At 37.6% G+C, this 18,504-nt stretch overlaps 1 protein-coding gene across 1 annotated transcript in view; it reads left to right on the forward strand.

Annotated features, from left to right (window-relative positions):
- The window catches only part of rad51b (RAD51 paralog B), a 131,214-nt gene that overhangs the window by 68,459 nt on the left and 44,251 nt on the right, over nt 1-18,504 (forward strand). Inside the window, exons 8-9 of the mRNA XM_041276860.1 lie at nt 4,113-4,222; nt 10,514-10,592. Coding sequence (XP_041132794.1) covers nt 4,113-4,222; nt 10,514-10,592 — 189 coding nt within the window. The remainder of the gene's footprint in view (nt 1-4,112; nt 4,223-10,513; nt 10,593-18,504) is intronic.

An 18,504-nucleotide genomic window follows, 5' to 3' on the forward strand; every position in this document is an offset into this window, starting at 1 on the left:
CGAATAATGCAAAGAAAATAAGTTCATATTCATTTTTAAACAACACAATACTAATGTTTTAACTTAGGAAGAGTTCAGAAATCAATATTTGGTGGAATAACCCTGATTTTCAATCACAGCTTTCATGCGTCTTGGCATGCTCTCCACCAGTCTTTCACATTGATGTTGGGTGACTTTATGCCACTCCTGGCGCAAAAATTCAAGCAGCTCGGCTTTGTTTGATGGCTTGTGACCATCCATCTTCCTCTTGATCGCATTCCATAGGTTTTCAATGGGGTTCAAGTCTGGAGATTGGGCTGGCCATGACAGGGTCTTGATCTGGTGGTCCTCCATCCACACCTTGATTGACCTGGCTGTGTGGCATGGAGCATTGTCCTGCTGGTAAAACCAATCCTCAGAGTTGGGGAACATTGTCAGAGCAGAAGGAAGCAAGTTTTCTTCCAGGACAACCTTGTACTTGGCTTGATTCATGCCAAAGCTGCCCGATTCCAGCCTTGCTGAAGCACCCCCAGATCATCACCGATCCTCCACCACATTTCACAGTGGGTGAGAGACACTGTGGCTTGTAGGCCTCTCCAGGTCTCAGTCTAACCATTAGACGACCAGGTGTTGGGCAAAGCTGAAAATTGGACTCATCTGGAGCTGCTTCAGCAAGGCTGGAATCAGGCAGATTTGTCTTTGTGAAGAACGCATGAGTTAAGCCAAGTACAAGGTTGTCCTGGAAGAAAACTTGCTTCCTTCTGCTCTGACAATATTCCCCAACTCTGAGGATTGGTTTTTCCAGTCAGGACAATGCTCCATACCACACAGCCAGGTCAATCAAGGTGTGAATGGAGGACCACCAGATCAAGACCCTGTCATGGCCAGCCCAATCTCCAGACTTGAACCCCATTGAAAACCTCTGGAATGTGATCAAGAGGAAGATGGATGGTCACAAGCCATCAAACAAAGCCAAGCTGCTTGAATTTTTGCGCCAGGAGTGGCATAAAGTCACCCAACATCAATGTGAAAGACTGGTGGAGAGCATGCCAAGACGCATGAAAGCTGTGCTTGAAAATCAGGGTTATTCCACCAAATATAGATTTCTGAACTCTTCCTAAGTTAAAACATTAGTATTGTGTTGTTTAAAAATGAATATGAACTTATTTTCTTTGCCTTATTCGAGGTCTGACAACACTGCATCTTTTTTGTTATTTTGACCAGTTGTCATTTTCTGCAAATAAATGCTCTAAATGACAATATTTTTATTTGGAATTTGGGAGAAATGTTGTCAGTAGTTTATAGAATAAAACAAAAATGTTCGTTTTACCCAAACACATACCTATAAATAGTAAAACCAGAGAAACTGATAATTTTGCAGTGGTCTCTTAATTTTTTCCAGAGCTATATATATATATATATATATATATATATATATATATATATATATATATATATATATATATATATATATATATATATATATATATATATATATATATATATATATATATATATATATATTTTTTTTTTATTGGCACCCTTGAGAAAGACTAGCAAAAAAGGCTGTATAAAATAAAATAACGTCCTGGTACTTGGTAGAGTTCATGATGCCGTTGACCTTAACAAGGGTCCCAGGACCAGTGGAAGCAAAACAGCACCATAACATCAATGATCCACCACCATATTTTACAGTAGGTATGAGGTTCTTTTCTGCATACGCATCCTTCTTTCAACATCAAACCCACCGCTGGTGTGCGTGGCCAAAGAGCTTTATGTTCATCTCATCTGACCATAACACCCGGTTCCAATCCAAGTGCCAATGCTGTTTAGCAAACTCCAGATGCTTACATTTGTTGGTTGCTCTCAATAAAGGCTTTTTTCTGGCAACCACGTCCAAATAGGCTTTTGGCATGGAAGTGGTGTCTAACTGTAGATTTGGAGACTTGGTGACCCTAAGGGGCAACCAAGTTCTGTAATTCTCCAACTGTGGCCCCTGGATTCTTCTTTGCCTCCCGAACCATCATCCTCACTGTGCGTGGGGGCAGGATGCACTTGCGTCCTCTACCAGGCAGATTTACCACTGTTCCACTGGTTTTGAACTTCTTAATTATTGCTCTAACAGTGGTAAGTGGTATATTTAGGTTTTCAGCAATTTTTTGTACCTATTCCCTGATTTATGAAGGTCAACAACCATTTGCATCATAATTTAATTTCTCTGTGTTTCAATGGAACAGACAGATTGATTCACGATGGTTCGATTGACAGAGCATTGTGTTTTGAGCAATCATATCCTTATAAAGAACTGTCGGCGCGTACCAGTGGCAGGCCTGTCACATACCAGTAAAGGTACGCGTGCCACAGGTTTAAAACCACTGGTCTAGCTGGTCAAGCTGATGTTCAATTTTAGCAAAAAGGGATTCGAAGAGGAATCAAATCCTGAAAATGGATTCGGGCAATATCGAGAACTGGGTAACCCGGATACCCGAGTATCCTATGTCATCCCTAATATAATATATATATATATATATATATATATATATATATATATATATATATATATATATATATATATATATATATATATATATATATATATATATAGTCAGTACTTTTTTGTTATTCATTACTGTGTTATATTTAGAGCTAACAAAACCATACCATAAGTCTTTCCTGTCATGCACTTTTTTCGTCGCTATATAGGTATTTTTATTTTAAAACAAAATAACTTTCACACCCTTTGTCATTTCACCTTTCAACTCCTTTTTTTTGGTCTGCAATTGACCAGCTGCTTCCCCAAATGACTGGCATACTTTTCAACCAGCACTTAAAGACACTGCCAAGTTGAAATGACTTAGGAAGTTACAAACTACTAAGTATTAAGAGTCACTCAAATATCACACATTATGAGGTAATCTGGAATGGGGTGATTTGACAAGTAGACTAAGCTAAGCAACCTGTACTGTGCATTGACATTAATGGTTGCCTCTTTGAATGCATGGAACAGAATTTTCCTTAGGACAGGTGATACATTTGAAAATTCCTCTCAATACAATGTCACCATAAATCAGTGATTTGCAGTTGTATTTTTAAGTTGACTGGTAATATCTTCTTTTATTGCTGTTCACAATAACACAAGCCTGGCCTTAAAAGCATACACATAAATACCATTTTTTTAAAACTGTGATTCACGTTGATGTGTTTTGTGTAAACGAAAGAGGCATGTTTCCTCGATGGGCCATTGTTGTAGAATATACTGTATATTTTTAGAAACAAATCAATTGCAGCAACTAGTCTGACGCTACTGAATGGCGTCTGAAAGCGGTATATAAACAATGGTCTCCAAGCCTCAATGGATAAAAATAACTTGCTCCACCAGTGCTGCACACTCCCAACCTTAGGATCTACCTCTCCTGCCTGTTCCCGGACTGGGCACGGTTTGTTAATAAACCTACAGTAAACCTAGAGGTAACAAAACACAACCCCTCCAAGTGCAGCCAAGCAGCACAACTGTTTCCTCTCCTGTTAATTTAAAGGATTAATCTTTAAAATAATGCTGAACAGTTTCTATTTTTATAAATATGGTATTCATAGAACTAATTTCAGAGCGCAAAGAGATCTTTGTAGTCCCAGTATTTGAAGTTGGAAGCGTGACAGCAATAATTACAGCCTGTTCTGCTGCAAAATGTCACCCAACTGACATCATTCAGAGTCTAAGTTACACCAAAAACAAACAGATAAATATGTTGATGCTAATTTCCTATATCTGATTGTCATTCTCTCTATGTAAAACACATTTTTCTATTCCAGTAATCAAGATGAGAAATCTAGCAATTTTTATACAGTGAAATCTGGGTTTAAAAAGGCATTAGGAAAGTGTACCTTTACAGGACTTTAGTTATATTGCTTGCATACTAGTGATGGGATTCATATTTACAAGAGGAATCAGACCTTTCTCACTAGTGGTGACCGATGTCTTTGTATAGTTTTTCAGTGTGAACATGAGTTGGAAATTATCAATGTGTACTTTATCATCACCAGAAACGAAAAATCTATAATTAAATTAATATGTGCAACTCTGCTTTATATACATATGCAAATACTGCATGCATTTATTGATTTTCTTTCTCCAGTAAGTGCAGACGGAGAGTCGGGGTATGTTACTGCAGCCCTGGGGAACACATGGAGCCACAGCGTCAATACCAGACTCATTGTACAGTACTTGGACTCACAACGGAGACAGGTAAAGTTTGCTCATGGAGCACCAAGGCACATTCAACTGTGGTATTGTGCTTTTAAAACATGAAAGCAGTGCATTGGTGTGATAGGACTACTGTGATCTGGAGCCATGCATTTGTACTGACAGAATTACATGAGTTAAAATACTTTTCAGCAATTTCTCTGGGCCACTTTTTAATTTCTTTAGATCAAACCTTTTGGGAAACATACTTTTCTAGAAACATTACTTTGTTTAATGTAAGAGAATTTCATATTACTTGACGTTAGAAATCTTAAGTTATAATCACATGTGAATAAATGTAATCGTAGATACAAGCAAGTATACACACACAAGAAGTGTTTTCAAGTCTTTGCTTAAAGGCTTGTTTTGTGTTGCGGCTATTATACTTTTTTTCTTCCTTTTTTCTTGAGCAGCCTGGGTTATACGATGCCAGGAAAACTGGAATTCGCTCTCCCAGGAATCTTTCCTGAGTATCGAAACAGCTGAATAAACAATTGCTTTGAGCCCTTGCTATGAAACAAACTCCAGAAATCTGGCATCAGACTGAGACCATAACAAAAAAAAAATAAAAATCTTGGCTCAAAATAAGGCCAGCTGATTTGCTTGGTGGGTGAGATCTGGGTTCGTAGCACTCGGCCATCTGACCTGGCAGTCAGGCAGATGTATCTCCATTAGGAACAGTTTAAGAGGTACAGGCAGCTCAGTGGTTACAGGGTAGGGCTGCAGTGAGTGTAGGTGGCTTGAGTAGCTCCATGGATAAAATGTTGGACTGAAGTGTGCAATATAGTGGGTGAGAGTGCAAGAATTGTAGGTACTGTATTAAATTCAAGTTTATCAGCAATTATAAAATGGGGTTTTATGGCAGCACACAATGCAGTGGATTTTGGTTGTCATACAGAACTGTTGTACATCAGGCAGTGGCATTGAGTAGCACAGTTGCTGGAGAGCTGGACTGCAATGTGAATGGTAACTTAAGTATAGTGCGTTTGGGAGTTAGAGGTCTGGGCTGTCGTGATTCTTTTAACAGGGATGTTGCAAAACTAGTGAAATTGCATGGTAGTTAAGTGAAAGGTGTTTGTAGTCTGAGCATTTATTAATCTACGTAACAGCAAAATTCACACCCAAAGTGAACCCCCTAGAACATAGTTTATTTATAATATTATGTTTAACAATATAATTTGGATTGCACATTTACTTATTGGTTTAAAATGTTGTTGATATTGAGTGGGGCAATATCAAGTTGCGGTTACATAGCATATACAATTAACAGCATTGAAATTGAATTATTGAAATAGCTTTAATTTTCATCTTACTAGTAACTGGTCAATAAAGTATTTGATGTGTTTCCTTTTCACAAAAAGGGTGCCTATAAGAAGTAAAAGCCCTTTAGACACGATTTAGGGGTAGAACAGGGATTGGCGAACTCAACTACAAGCTAAAGGGATTTGATTGTGATGATTGCTGTGGCAACCGTGAAGTATGTATTATCAGTGCTGTCTGTTTTAATTCCAAATATCTCTGTCACCATGGAAGCTGAAAACTGAGCCTGCTACACTGTCACTGCTAGGATTTTGATAAATGTAATTTTTCTGATTTCAGACATTTCTAGGACCACAGTCGTGACTGCCTAAAGGTTTAGTAGGGGAGAAAATGGATGAACAGAGGGTGTCTTAGGTGCTTAGCAGCACACTGATATTTGTTCAGAAACTTGATAGTTGCTTATAACACCTTATGAATGTCATAAGGATCTCATTTTGAAATCTGTCTTGCATTTATTCAAATCCAGTGGCAGAGTGACTGGCCAAATTGCACTGTTCCAGATTACCCTGTGTTGCTAAGCAGCTGCAGAGATTGATTTAGGAAATTCAGCTGTTTTATTTAGGTTTAAATACGCTTTCTTTTCCATATGTACATTTAATGTAAACAGCATATTGGTACATTGAGTGCTGTGTATTTCACTCATGAAGATGAGCTTTAAAAAATCCATTCAGTCCATCCTCAATAACTTAGTGTACAGTACGGTGTATTTTAAGTTGTGTGCTTGTTTGAAATCTGTATTGTATTGAATTTTTTTTTTTTTTTTAAACATACATTTAAAATGTGGGGAAATTTTACATTGGAAGATATCGCACACAGGATTTTACACATTCTGTGTCTTCTTTGACAACTGTGTTATAAAAGCAGCAAAGCAAGTTTGTGATGAGAGATGAACTATTTTTTTCCTGCTCGGTTTAAATTGCTTAGCAAAAAAATAATTTGCCTCAGCCTTCAACTTCTGAGAAGGAACAAAAAGGAGTATCATGCTTTAGCAACAAAACGGTATCACATTTCCCATTCTGTTTAAATAAGATGGATAATTGACATAAATTGTCGAAACAGCAGCCATTTTCACTGGTGTCGGGCCAACGACATCGGCAATAAATCTGAAATGGGTGAACTTGCTCACTCTTTGAATTGACGTGGATTTGAACCATGGAGTTATATGTCTTGGTGGTTGTTGTTTATTTGTGATGAGAGGAAACTGAGACAAGGACTAGCAAAACACTTTTGGCTGGTTTCACAGACCCTGATTAGCCCTAATCATGGACTTCCTAATGTAACTAGAGGTAAGGTAGTCCAAATGCTAACCAGGGAAACCGGGCCGTACAGTAAATTAATCTTCGTACCTCATCATATTCCTTTCTTTACTACCCTGTAGGTGAACAATCCCATATCCTATGCATATCTTGAGATCAAAGTGAATTGAAGCATTTTCATGAGTGTCACAGTGTAGTTAAATAACATAAAGAAAATAATTAGACCCAGCAGTAATCCTCTGCACCATTTAAAAAGATAAAATATCCCCACAGTAAACCGACACTTGCTGACATCAGTGTAGATAAAAATATGGAGAATAAAGAGGCATCACAGATATTAAGTAAGAAGAGGCTACTAAAACATCAGTAGAAAACAACCTACAGTGAAGCTGCTGTTAATTAAATAAAATAAACTGTCGAGTTTTATATATATATATATATATGTTTATTAAAGTAATAGTAGTAAGTCTGTTTTTACTCATTTCAGTAAGAATAGTGTCCCCTTGTGATACAAACCATGTGGGCTATAACTGCAGCCATTCCGCCATACAGACCTTTTATTGCTATCGTTATTATTGCTAAGTTATTGCTATTGTTATCTCCCTTGTGCCTCATGAAAGATAGTGGGTACAACCTACTTTGTTTAACACATTTGTTTGAAAATCAATAGGAACCAAGATCACACTGTACCTTGCTGAGTATTTGTACAAATGCGTATCAAATCTGTTCAGCTCCGACTTTGAGAAATGAAAAAACAGAAGATGGATCTATTTTTTATATATTAATATATACCATATTGAATTCCCAGTGCTACTCCTGTCATGAACTGAGAAAACAAAGAATTGGCCCGGTAATCTGTGACCATGACAGAAAGATCAAATGTTTCCCACAATCCTTATACATGACCTAGTTTACGTAAGTGACAATGACCTCCAGGGCCTACTTCTTTGAGGTTCTGCATGTGAGATTTTGATATACTGTGCCGCACTTTGAATGGCTGCAGATAATTACACGAGATAGTGTGCTTTCCCTGTAATATATGACAAACTCACATTACTGTTCATGTTTGCAAATCTTTATCAACCCAGTGAAATGCTTCAGTGGTATTCCAAAAGGATTTTGGATTTCAAAACAGAACAGAAGTTATTATTCTTTAGAATGAAAACAATTGGTTTTATGGTAATGTATTCGATCATAACGTTTTGGTTCCCCTATTGATAAATAACTACTTGAATTACTTGTGTGTGTCAGTTTAAGGCATTTAGAAGCAGGGAAGTGTTGATGTGTTTTAAAAGAACTATAGGGATGTGTGAGAAGACTTTCTGGGAAATTTTTTGAGCTGAATCATGGCTGACAGGATGTTATTGTTTTTTAGGTAGTTTCTAGAGGTTATTGTTATTCCTTTCACTTCCTGGCATCATGCCCTGTTGTGTCCAGTGTATTATTTCATTATAAGGTACATTTAAGGCCTGCTTATGAGTTTGGATAATTAATTGGCACAGGACCTTGACAGCCCAGATATCCACCTTTTGTTAAGTATTCAGGCCCATCCTGGATCTCTTTTTCCTACCCGGTTATTATTTATCTTGACCATCTTATTGTGTCTGAATTGCACTCATTGCTTTTGAATTTCTGCCTCATCACCAGTTTGTTTTTATAGTCAGATATATTGTTTTAGATTGTACAGGTGATTGCAAATGATATTAAAAGGCTGTTGGCAAGAAGGGTATCAGCTCTAACACTTTTATTGCAAATACAATTTTGTTGTGGGACATTCTGATAAAACTGAGCAGCATTTATTCACCTTATGTGTACAAAACACTTCTGATAAACAAACAAGAGGTCAAAGATAATTACCTAGGAGGAATTCGGTAAAAGCTAAACAATGGTTATCTGTACTAAACCAAACAGTCCAATCTATAAAGTTAGAATTCATAATTCCTATAAGAACATCACTATATTATTATATCTGACAGTAGATAGTTGCATCCAGGCCCGTTTTTAATATCGGGCTCCTGAGTGGCGCATCCAGTAAAGGCACTGCGCATGGAGGGCAGGATGTGCCCTATAGCTTGGAGCTCACCGGCGACTCCTGTAGACTGGCCAGGTGGATGCAAGTGGCCCAGAGCTGTATTCCAGAGGTAGCTGCATGACGGGCCTGCAGAGTGAAAAGAAGCGGCCGGCTGACGACACACGTTTCAGAGGACATGTGTGTTCGTCTTTGTCTCTTCTGCGCCAGCACCGGGATTGCATCGTTGATCCAGGCTTAAAATTGGGCATTTCAAATTGGGGGAAAATGGGGTAAAAAACAATCGCCGATTCCAAATTGGGTTTCCATGACCCAAAGTAAGATGTCTAGTGCCAGAAACCATTGTTAAGAGTGCAGAATAAGAGGAAGAGACTTGCCTGGGCCAAAAAACAGAGAAACTGGACGTTTGAGGAGTGGAAGTCGGTCTTATGGACCGATGAGTCAAAATTTGAAATATTTGGGTCTGACTGACGAGTATTTTTAAGACGCAGAGAGGGTGAGTGCATGAGTTCTGCATGTGTGGTTCCCACTGTCAAGCATGGAGGAGGCAGTGTCATGGACTGGGGTTGCTTTGCTGGTGACAGAGTTGGTGATCTTTACCAAGTCCATGGCAAGCTCAACCAGCATGGCTATCATAGCATACTTTAGAGGCATGCCATTCCATCAGGATTACGGCAGTCCTTCATTCTTCAGCAAGATAATGACCTGAAACACACCTCAAAGTTGTGCAAGAACTATCTGGCGAAGAAAGAAAGTGAATGACAACTCAATCTAATGACCTGGCCTGCCCAGTCTCCAGACCTCAATCCCATAGAACTTGTATGGGATGAACTAGACAGAAGAGTTAAAGCAAAGCTACCCACAAGAGCCCTACATCTCTGGAAATTGCTGCAGAAGAGCTGGGAAGACATGTTGGGTGATTTCCTGCTGAAACTTGTTAACCGAATGCCTCGTGTTTGTGAGGCTGTTATTAAGGCAAAGGGTGGTTATTTTGAGGATTCCAAGATTTAGAGACAATTTTCAATTTTCTTGAACATTGCTTTGATACTCCTTATGTTTTGTTTTGTATATTGTAACATGTGTTTTCATTTTCAAGTATTTACAGAAACATATATGACGTAAAACATTGTCAATTATGAAAAAAACCTAGTTTCCAGCAAGTGTACTCAAAATTTTGACTGGTACTGTGTCTGTGTGTGTGTGTCTATATATATATATATATATATATATATATATATATATATATATATATATATATATATATATATATATATATTAGAAGGGGAAAAGGTTAAACCAGTGGATCATTTTACAAATGACAGCTTGCAAAGTTGAATTTTAGAAGTAAAATAGTTTGATATTTATGAAACTTTTCTACACTACAGATAGTTCCATTCTTTTTTTCAGAAAACTAGTATAAAAAATGAGGTGAAATCCTGTTTTTCTTCCAGTGTTAATAAAGATTGTTTCTTTGAGGGGAAAAAAAAGATCATAGTGCCATTTCTACCATTGTTTAGTAATATAAGGACTTATTTATAATATAAGGACAGTGTAGTTAAAATAATACATTTCTTTCACAAAAAAAAAAAAAAAGATGCTGCTAATTTTCCTTTCCCGAGTTTGGATAAACAAATATGGGGCCAAGACTCACATTAATTTAATCTTTTTCTTTCTATTTTTTTTTTATAGATAATTGTGGCCAAGTCTCCTATTGCTCCATTTTCTGTATTCAACTACACTGTTCAGAACTCGGGTCTTGAACTGGAAGGTAAGGGCAGATATTATTTGTGTTTGGTTGGGCTGCATGTTGTCTTTTGAATATTTGAATAGTGGATCTCAATGAGTTGCTTTCCTCTAAAGATATCCCATGCATGAAAGCACAGTGGAGACCCCCAATGCACGCTTATTCCTAAGTGAGTGGGATCCCTGCTGTGGAGGTGGAGGGGCATTGGCAGGTTTGACCTGGAATGGATTTGAACCCCAGGAATTAGACCCCTGCCTCCCAAATGAGTTAGTGAAGACTTTGGGAAAGCACAAGCCATTAGTTTGACCCCTTGCTAATGCTCATTCATCTTTAATCTCATTTCCATCTGCTACAAAAACTTGAAATTGGTACTTGGTGCAAATGTGTTTACTTTTGTTTATCATACCATCACATTACAATAAGTCAGTTACAATAAGTTAAGTCTACAGCAGGCTTGACAATAAACATGAGGTTATGATTCCATGAAAAAAAATCACAATGGAAATGAACCAATCAAGCACATTGTGCTATAAGTACTTCAACGTGAAAAATACATTTTTCATGCATTCCAGGACTCGGAATTCTGTTCCGGGCTGTAAAAAGCAATAAGTTTGTCACTATAGTGACTTGTTTTTTCCATTCTTTTTATTTATTTTTTTATTTTTTTGGCATTTCTGGCCACAACACTACTTAATGAGAATAAAAAAGAATTAGATTTGGACAAGAGTTAAATTAAATATCCAATGAGATAAACACAATGCTACCGCATCCTCCAGTTTCACTGACAAAAAAATCCTGGGTCACGTGTAGGTAGGGGTGCTACAGTCTGTTTCAGACACACATTAATAATGGTGATGGAACATATTTTATCAGTAACATATTAAAAAATGGCCATGACTTTATGGACTACAGATGAAAATGCCTTTTCAGTGATGTCTAGCAGTGATGAGCCACCTACAGCTGAACTAGTGTTTCTAGTGTGCTTTCTATCTGAATACTTACAAGAAACAACCTTTCTTATTATACATGTATAGGATGGTGAGATCTGAATCCAATATGGTATAACAGCAGGCATTATCTACTTTAGAACCTCAAAGTTACGAACAATTGAAACCATAATCAGTAAAAGACAGGAATATCCGATGCTGAGAACAAGCAGTTAAACACAGCTTACCTGGCTTGTTTTCTTACTATTATTCTTCAGATTAAAGGTCTTGACCTTTTGTTAATACAGTGAGATACATTAAATAATTGAAATGAATACATGTCATGTCTTATGAACACCCTTCGCTCCCAGTGTTCTTGTAGTTCTAGTGTAATTGTGTTAATTAGAACTATCTGAGTAACTTGGTCCCTGTGGAAGCTGATTGCAGCCTGGGCAACAGTCCTTACACAAGGCAGGGACAGCACAGTAATGAATTCTGTAATTGTAAAACGTGTGGGACTTACAGCATTGGAGTGTGAAGATTTCAGTCAGTCCACAGTAGTGTATGCCCACAGAAACACATCATTCAATACTGGTGAGATTTATTAAAAAAAAAAAAAAAAAAAAAGAGAACTGTAAAGAGAGAAGGGTTTGTCCACCTTGCAAGCCAGCCAAGTGGTAGCAAACAATCCTGCTCACTGTCAGAGTGAAATAGAAAGCGGAAGCCAGTGACATCATCAAAAACCTCTCTTCACAGACCAGGTTTGACAGGTTGCCTTTGCTGTCTACCATCAAAACTCCCCTATGTCCTTCCCAATGACATTGATCTCTGTGCGTGAACGAGGGACCGTTGAGAGTGTCGGTGATGGGAAATAGGGCCGGCTGAGGGACCTTCACTCTGCAAGCCGCAAAGAGAGAGCACATTTACCGCAAGCACTTCAAAGAGAGATTTATTGTTGTGCAGAAAGACAAAAGGGGTCTGGGTCTGTTGTAGGAGGGGAGCAAAACCCAAATGCTCTGCTATCAGCACCCTTCTATGACTTGTTTTGTGACCTACTGAAGATAAACCAAGTCTCTCATAACATGGGGCATAAACAAGAACCTCCGCTGTAACCGTTACCAGAACTAAAAAAAAACTTACTTTAGCTTGGTTCACCAGGAACTGGTGATGGCACTGGGTATTAAGCTAGTCCTACAGAAGTGGGTGTAAAGTAGTGTTAAATCTACTGATATGTGTGTAGCAGTATTGAAAGTAAGGGAAATTAATCTGCAAATTTAAGATTTTTTACTTTAAACTCACCCTGATTGAAGCTAATGTTCCTTAAGAATCTGTAATTACTATCTAGCATATAATGTAAACTTAATTGCTATTCAGCAATATACCTGCAACATTTCAGTTTTTTTAACCAAGAAAATTGTATTTTCTTAACAATAGAAATGCTGGTGTTGTCTTGTTTGGCAGTGCCCCGTGGCTCTGTGGAATTACATTGTTTTTAGTCTGTTATGGTTTTATGGCAGTGCTGAAGTAATCATGTCACATGATGAGAATGGAATTATTCAGTATTTTGTTCTATTTCTTGTGACAGGTTACATTTAGTTTTACTTGTAGCAGTGTTGTTTGCCAGACTATAGATTTAGACCTTGATGTTTGTTCTGGAAAGCAGATCTGTCAGGCCCTGTGGAACGTAATTCGAATCAGGAGCGGTGCAGTAATAAACTAGAAGTGGTCCACATGCACTGGGGGTCAGAAGTATGGGCACCCTGTGGTTTCAGATAATCATCCGTAACTTTAAACACTTTACTAGTTTCTTGAAGCAAGTCAAGGAGATAATCGCTTTGGCTAATGTCTTCTTTGGTGATTTTATCAAGGCTTTTTAGTTATACCGTGCAACATTGAACATGAATGACCAAAAATAATCTTCTGGAGTTTTAATGTGATTAGGCTCAAATCAAAATAACAGAACATACAGAAACCAAAGTACATGATCTGCATTTCTTATTTCTAGAGTAGACCTGTAAAAGTTCCCTAGACCATTGCAGATCTCTCTTTTTTCCCCTAGCTGGAGCACTGGTTTTCTTATAGTTTCCAATACCTAAGAGGCTGCAAATGTAACAAAGGATTAATTAGATTGAAAAATTGCCTACCTCTGTTGCCCACCTCTACTTTCTACCATTTATTCACATGTTTCAGCTTATCAGCCATTAATATGTCTGTCTGAATGTGTTGCTAGTTAATTATATACAAGCAAGAATAAAGTAGCGACACACATTTTTATATTATTTGGTATGGCTTTATTCAGCTTAATCAGGCTATCTTTTGCCACTCTCCTTGATTAATCTATTTAAACTGCTCGGTACTTGAAGGGTGACCTTCTTTTTTTTTTTTTTTTAACTAACCTCATCTCGATCCAACAGTGTCCAGTGTGATTCAGAACTGTGTTGTAGACCAAGAACCTTGACTCCTAATCTGTTGCTGCCCCTCATTATATTGGCCCTTCGCTATACTGTGGATTCGGATATATCGCGGTCCTGGAGTTGGCCTCCAATTTTTACAGTCTAGCTGCATATGCCTTAGTTGCAATATACATAGACAATTTCACTTAGAATTACTGTTCGTTTTATTTCGTACTGCACAACAAACAAAATTATACAAAACAATTAAAAACAAAGCAGTCATATTGTACTGTTATAATATACACACGCATTGCACAGTAACACAAAGCAAGTTAAATATCTACTTGCTGAAGCATTTTTTTTTCTTTTTTTCTAGCCAACAAGGTATTCATATGTGGCAGTAATACACTAGCAAAAGTCTCAGGGCAGTGATGTCAGCTCCCTAGCAACAAGCCTATTGGGAGTGGATTCTTTCAATGCCACGGGTTTGGGCATATGAGAAAGAAGAAGACGACTCATGAAATTAATTGGAGACTGAAGTTGATGAGAAGCAATTACCCTTTGCAGTATGAATTACAATGGTTTGTTACTTTTTATACGAAAAATGAGAAAAAGCGGGTTGCGTAGAGGACTTATATTGGACCATGACACCCCTGATAAAATGAGGGCATGGTTGTACGGTATATGTTATAAGCCTATTTGTTTTTCTACGGGTCTCTTGCTATATTGTGGCCCTCGATATATAACGGATTTAAATTGGACCCCAACACCCGAGAAAAATCAAGTGAGTGGTGCACATATAATGAAGAAAAAGTCATTATTTTTAATAGTGATAATTCACTTTTAATAATGAGCTAAAATAGTGAGTTTCCCATTACATTTACTTTTCATTTATCAATTTCCTTCTTTATTCAGTATTTCTAGTAATAGATGTGCGCTGTTGGATTCGCACAACAGCTGTAATACATGAAATTGACATACTAGGCAAACAAGTATTAAGTCATTGAAACAGACGAGTAAGAATTAAGTAAAAAAAGAAACTTCTGATTAAAAAAATACCCATAAAGAATTCATTAAGACTTTTTGGCTTTGTTTTGAAAGATGGCTTATCCTTGTTTTTACAAACTATTTTAAAACTTCATTGATTTCCAGCTCTTACACTTTAAAAATATTAACAGTAACAACATTAATGTTGGCAGTTAGTATATTCCAGCTGTCTTAAGCTTTTTAAATAAGGATCATGAAAGTTATTTTTTTCTAAATACTGAGAAACTTAAAATCAGCGGTCAGCAGTTCGTCTTCCAGACATTGAAAATAAAGGCAAGTGAGACAGCTCAAGGCAGCAATAAAACTCCCATCTGTGGAGCTGGAAATCAGGCGGACTTGCAGACCGCTCTTCTGGGAACGTGAGGATGCTAACACAGGGCAGCTGTAAAACTTAATATATAGCTGTAGCCAGGAAACCGGGTCACACAACAAAACAGCAATACAACTCTGTATTTGTATTTTTAACCAGCTCCATCAGACACAGAGACAGAACCAATTGAGGATAAAGGGCAGCCAGAGACATGTGTGGTAATGAGGTCCTACTAGCCTAAAGCTTGTTAAACTAAACTAAGTAACATTCATTCAGCTAAAATGAGTGAATAGGCACAGTCTCTTAAAGGCTGCACATGTAATATTTGAAGAATATGAGTAAATATAGATACATTTTATTTTCAAATAAATATTGTTGATGGTACAAATAGCAAAGAAATGTATATAAAGCAGCAGTAGTGGATATAATGTAATAATCATTTAAATTGTTAATAAAAATAAATAAGTAAATAGGTGGTACCAGAATGTACATGAGTTTTGAGCTGCAATATAACAGTAAAACTAATTTAGTTTCCACTTAATGTTCATTTTCAAAAGCTTGTATCGTGTATATATATATATATATATATATATATATATATATATATATATATATACACACACACACACACACACACCCCTTGTTATATCGCCTCTTGATATGCTGCGGATTCAGATATATCGCGGTCCTGGAGTTGGCTCCCAGTTTTTACACTCTAACTGCATATGCCTTAGCTGCGATATACATAGACACTTACAGTGCCTATAGGAAGTATTCACCCCTGTTGACGTTTTTACGGTTTGTTGTGTTACAGCCTGAAATCTTGATGCATTTAAATGGGATTTTCTTTTCCTTTCATTTACACAACCTACTGAACACTTTGAAGAGGCAAGAGATTTTTTATTGTGAAACAACAGTTAATGAAAAAAAAACAAAAACAAACCTGAAGTGTCTTGGTTAGATAAGTGTTCACTCCCCTGAGTCAATGAGTAGAACCACCTTTGGCAGCAATTACAGCTGTGAGTCTTTTAGGGTGAGTCTCTACTAGGTTTGCACATCTGGATCATGCAATATTCGCCCATTCTTCTTGGCAAAATTGTTCAAGCTCTGTCAAATTGGATGGGGATTGTTGGTGGAATGGAATCTTCAAGTCTTGCCACTGATTCTAAATCGGATTCAAGTCCGTGCTTTGACTGGGCCACTCTAGGACATTCATTTTCTTGTTTTTAAACCACTTCAGTGTCGTTTTGTCTGTGTGCTTGGGGTCATTGTCCTACTGAAAGGTGAATCTCCGTCCCAGTCTTAGATCTTTTGCAGACTGAAGCGGGTTTTCCTAGGTGAAGTGCTGTGTTTGGTTTGCGCCAGACATAACACTTTGCATTTAGGCCAAATAGTTCAATGTTTGTTTCATTGGACCACAGAATCTTTTGCAACATCTTTTCAGCGTCTCCCACACAATTTTGCAAATTCCAAGTGGATTTTATATGGGCTTTTTTCAGAAATGGCTTCCTTCTTGCCACTCTTCCTTACAGGCCAGATTTGTGGAGTACCTCAGCTATTGTTTACAGATGGACAATTTCTCCCATCTCAGCCTAGCAATGCTGTAGGTCTTTCACCGTTGTCATTGGCCTGTTGGTGGCGTCTCTGATCAGTGCCCTTCTTACCCGGCTGCTCAGTTTGGGTAGACAGGTTGCTTTAAGCAGATTCTGGGTGGTGCCATATACCTACCACTTATTAATGATTGACTTGACTGTGCTCCAAGGGATGTTCAATGCCTTTGAAATCTTTTTATACTCCTCCCCTGATCTGTGCCTTTCGACAACTTTATCCCAGAGTTGTTTTGAAAGCTAGTTGGTCTTCATGGTAGTGTCTTTGCTTTGAATGCACTACCCAACTGTGGGATCGTACAGAGACATGTATTTAATCTGAAATCATTTGATCCACTTTTATTGCACACAGATGGACTCCATTTAACTTATTGTGTGAATTCTGAAGGCAATTGGTTGTATCTGAGCTTATTTAGGAGTGTCATAGCAAAGGGGGTGAATACTTATATTTTTTATTCATTGATTTGTTTTTTCAAACCCCCCCCGGCCCCATTTTTTTCACACATTGAAAGTGTTGAGTAGGTTGTGTAAATCAAAGGGAAAAAAAATTCAGGTTGTAACGGAACAAACTGTGAAAACATCCAAGGGGGGGGTGAATACTTCCTATAGACACTGTAGAATTCCTGTTCATTTTATTTGCAAAGCATTACTATCGTACTGTTATTATATACACACGTATTTGCACAATAACACAAAGCAAATTAAATATCGACTTGCTGAAGCGGTTTTTATTTTAGCCAACGAGGTGTTCACATGCGGCCGCAATTCACTAGCAAAAGCTACAGCAGTGACGTCAGCTCCCTAGCAACAAGCCTCCTATGTTGTTGGGAATGGATTCTTTCAATGCAGCGGGTTTGTGCATTTGAGAAAAGAGAGGAAGACTCATGAAATTAATTGGAGACTGAAGTTGATGAGAAGCAAATTACCCTCTGCTGTACAATTATATAAAAACACACATGTGTTTTTATATAAATAAACAATATAGCTACACTTGTACATGTTTACTGCTAAACAATGCAGCCCCTGCTCTGTAAAATTCTGCCCCATTTCCTTTGAAAATGCAAGTTTTAGCGAGTAAAATATCTGTATGACTTACTTTGCTGAGAATTAGGTTGGCATTCCTCACTGTCTTTCTTCCTGACACACTGTATAAAATAGGCTAGAACTGGGTCAAATCTGATTTCCCAGGTCTCTCTGATGGTAGTTAGATAGGCTGTATTTTTAAAATAATTATTGGACTGTCTCTGAAGGTTGTACATATGATACTTGTATTTTCTTTTTTAGTCATTTTGTTTGCAGTTTATTTCTATTTTTTCTTTGGGGGGGGGGGGGGGGGGGGCTCTACATAGTGCAAACAGAGATCTTAATGTTATTTCACTTCCATCTGATCCACACTGCGATACAAGTCAAACGGATGCAAAGATTATATCATATGGCTGTGTCACATGGATAATCAGGGTCTACTGTGTATAGACAGCGTTGTATATCTTTATCTGCTTAAGTGGGCCAAATTGTGGTTAAAAAAATGTGTTGTACTTCTGGTACGTCTTAACATAAATTGCTCAAAGTGAAATGTTTCATTTTTAACATTTGAACGCACAGGGAGTTTTTGTTGCAAAAAGCAAAAGACCATGACGCAATGTGGGTACCTGT

This window comes from Polyodon spathula, chromosome 17 (assembly GCF_017654505.1).
Source record: "Polyodon spathula isolate WHYD16114869_AA chromosome 17, ASM1765450v1, whole genome shotgun sequence".
NCBI lineage: Eukaryota > Metazoa > Chordata > Actinopteri > Acipenseriformes > Polyodontidae > Polyodon > Polyodon spathula.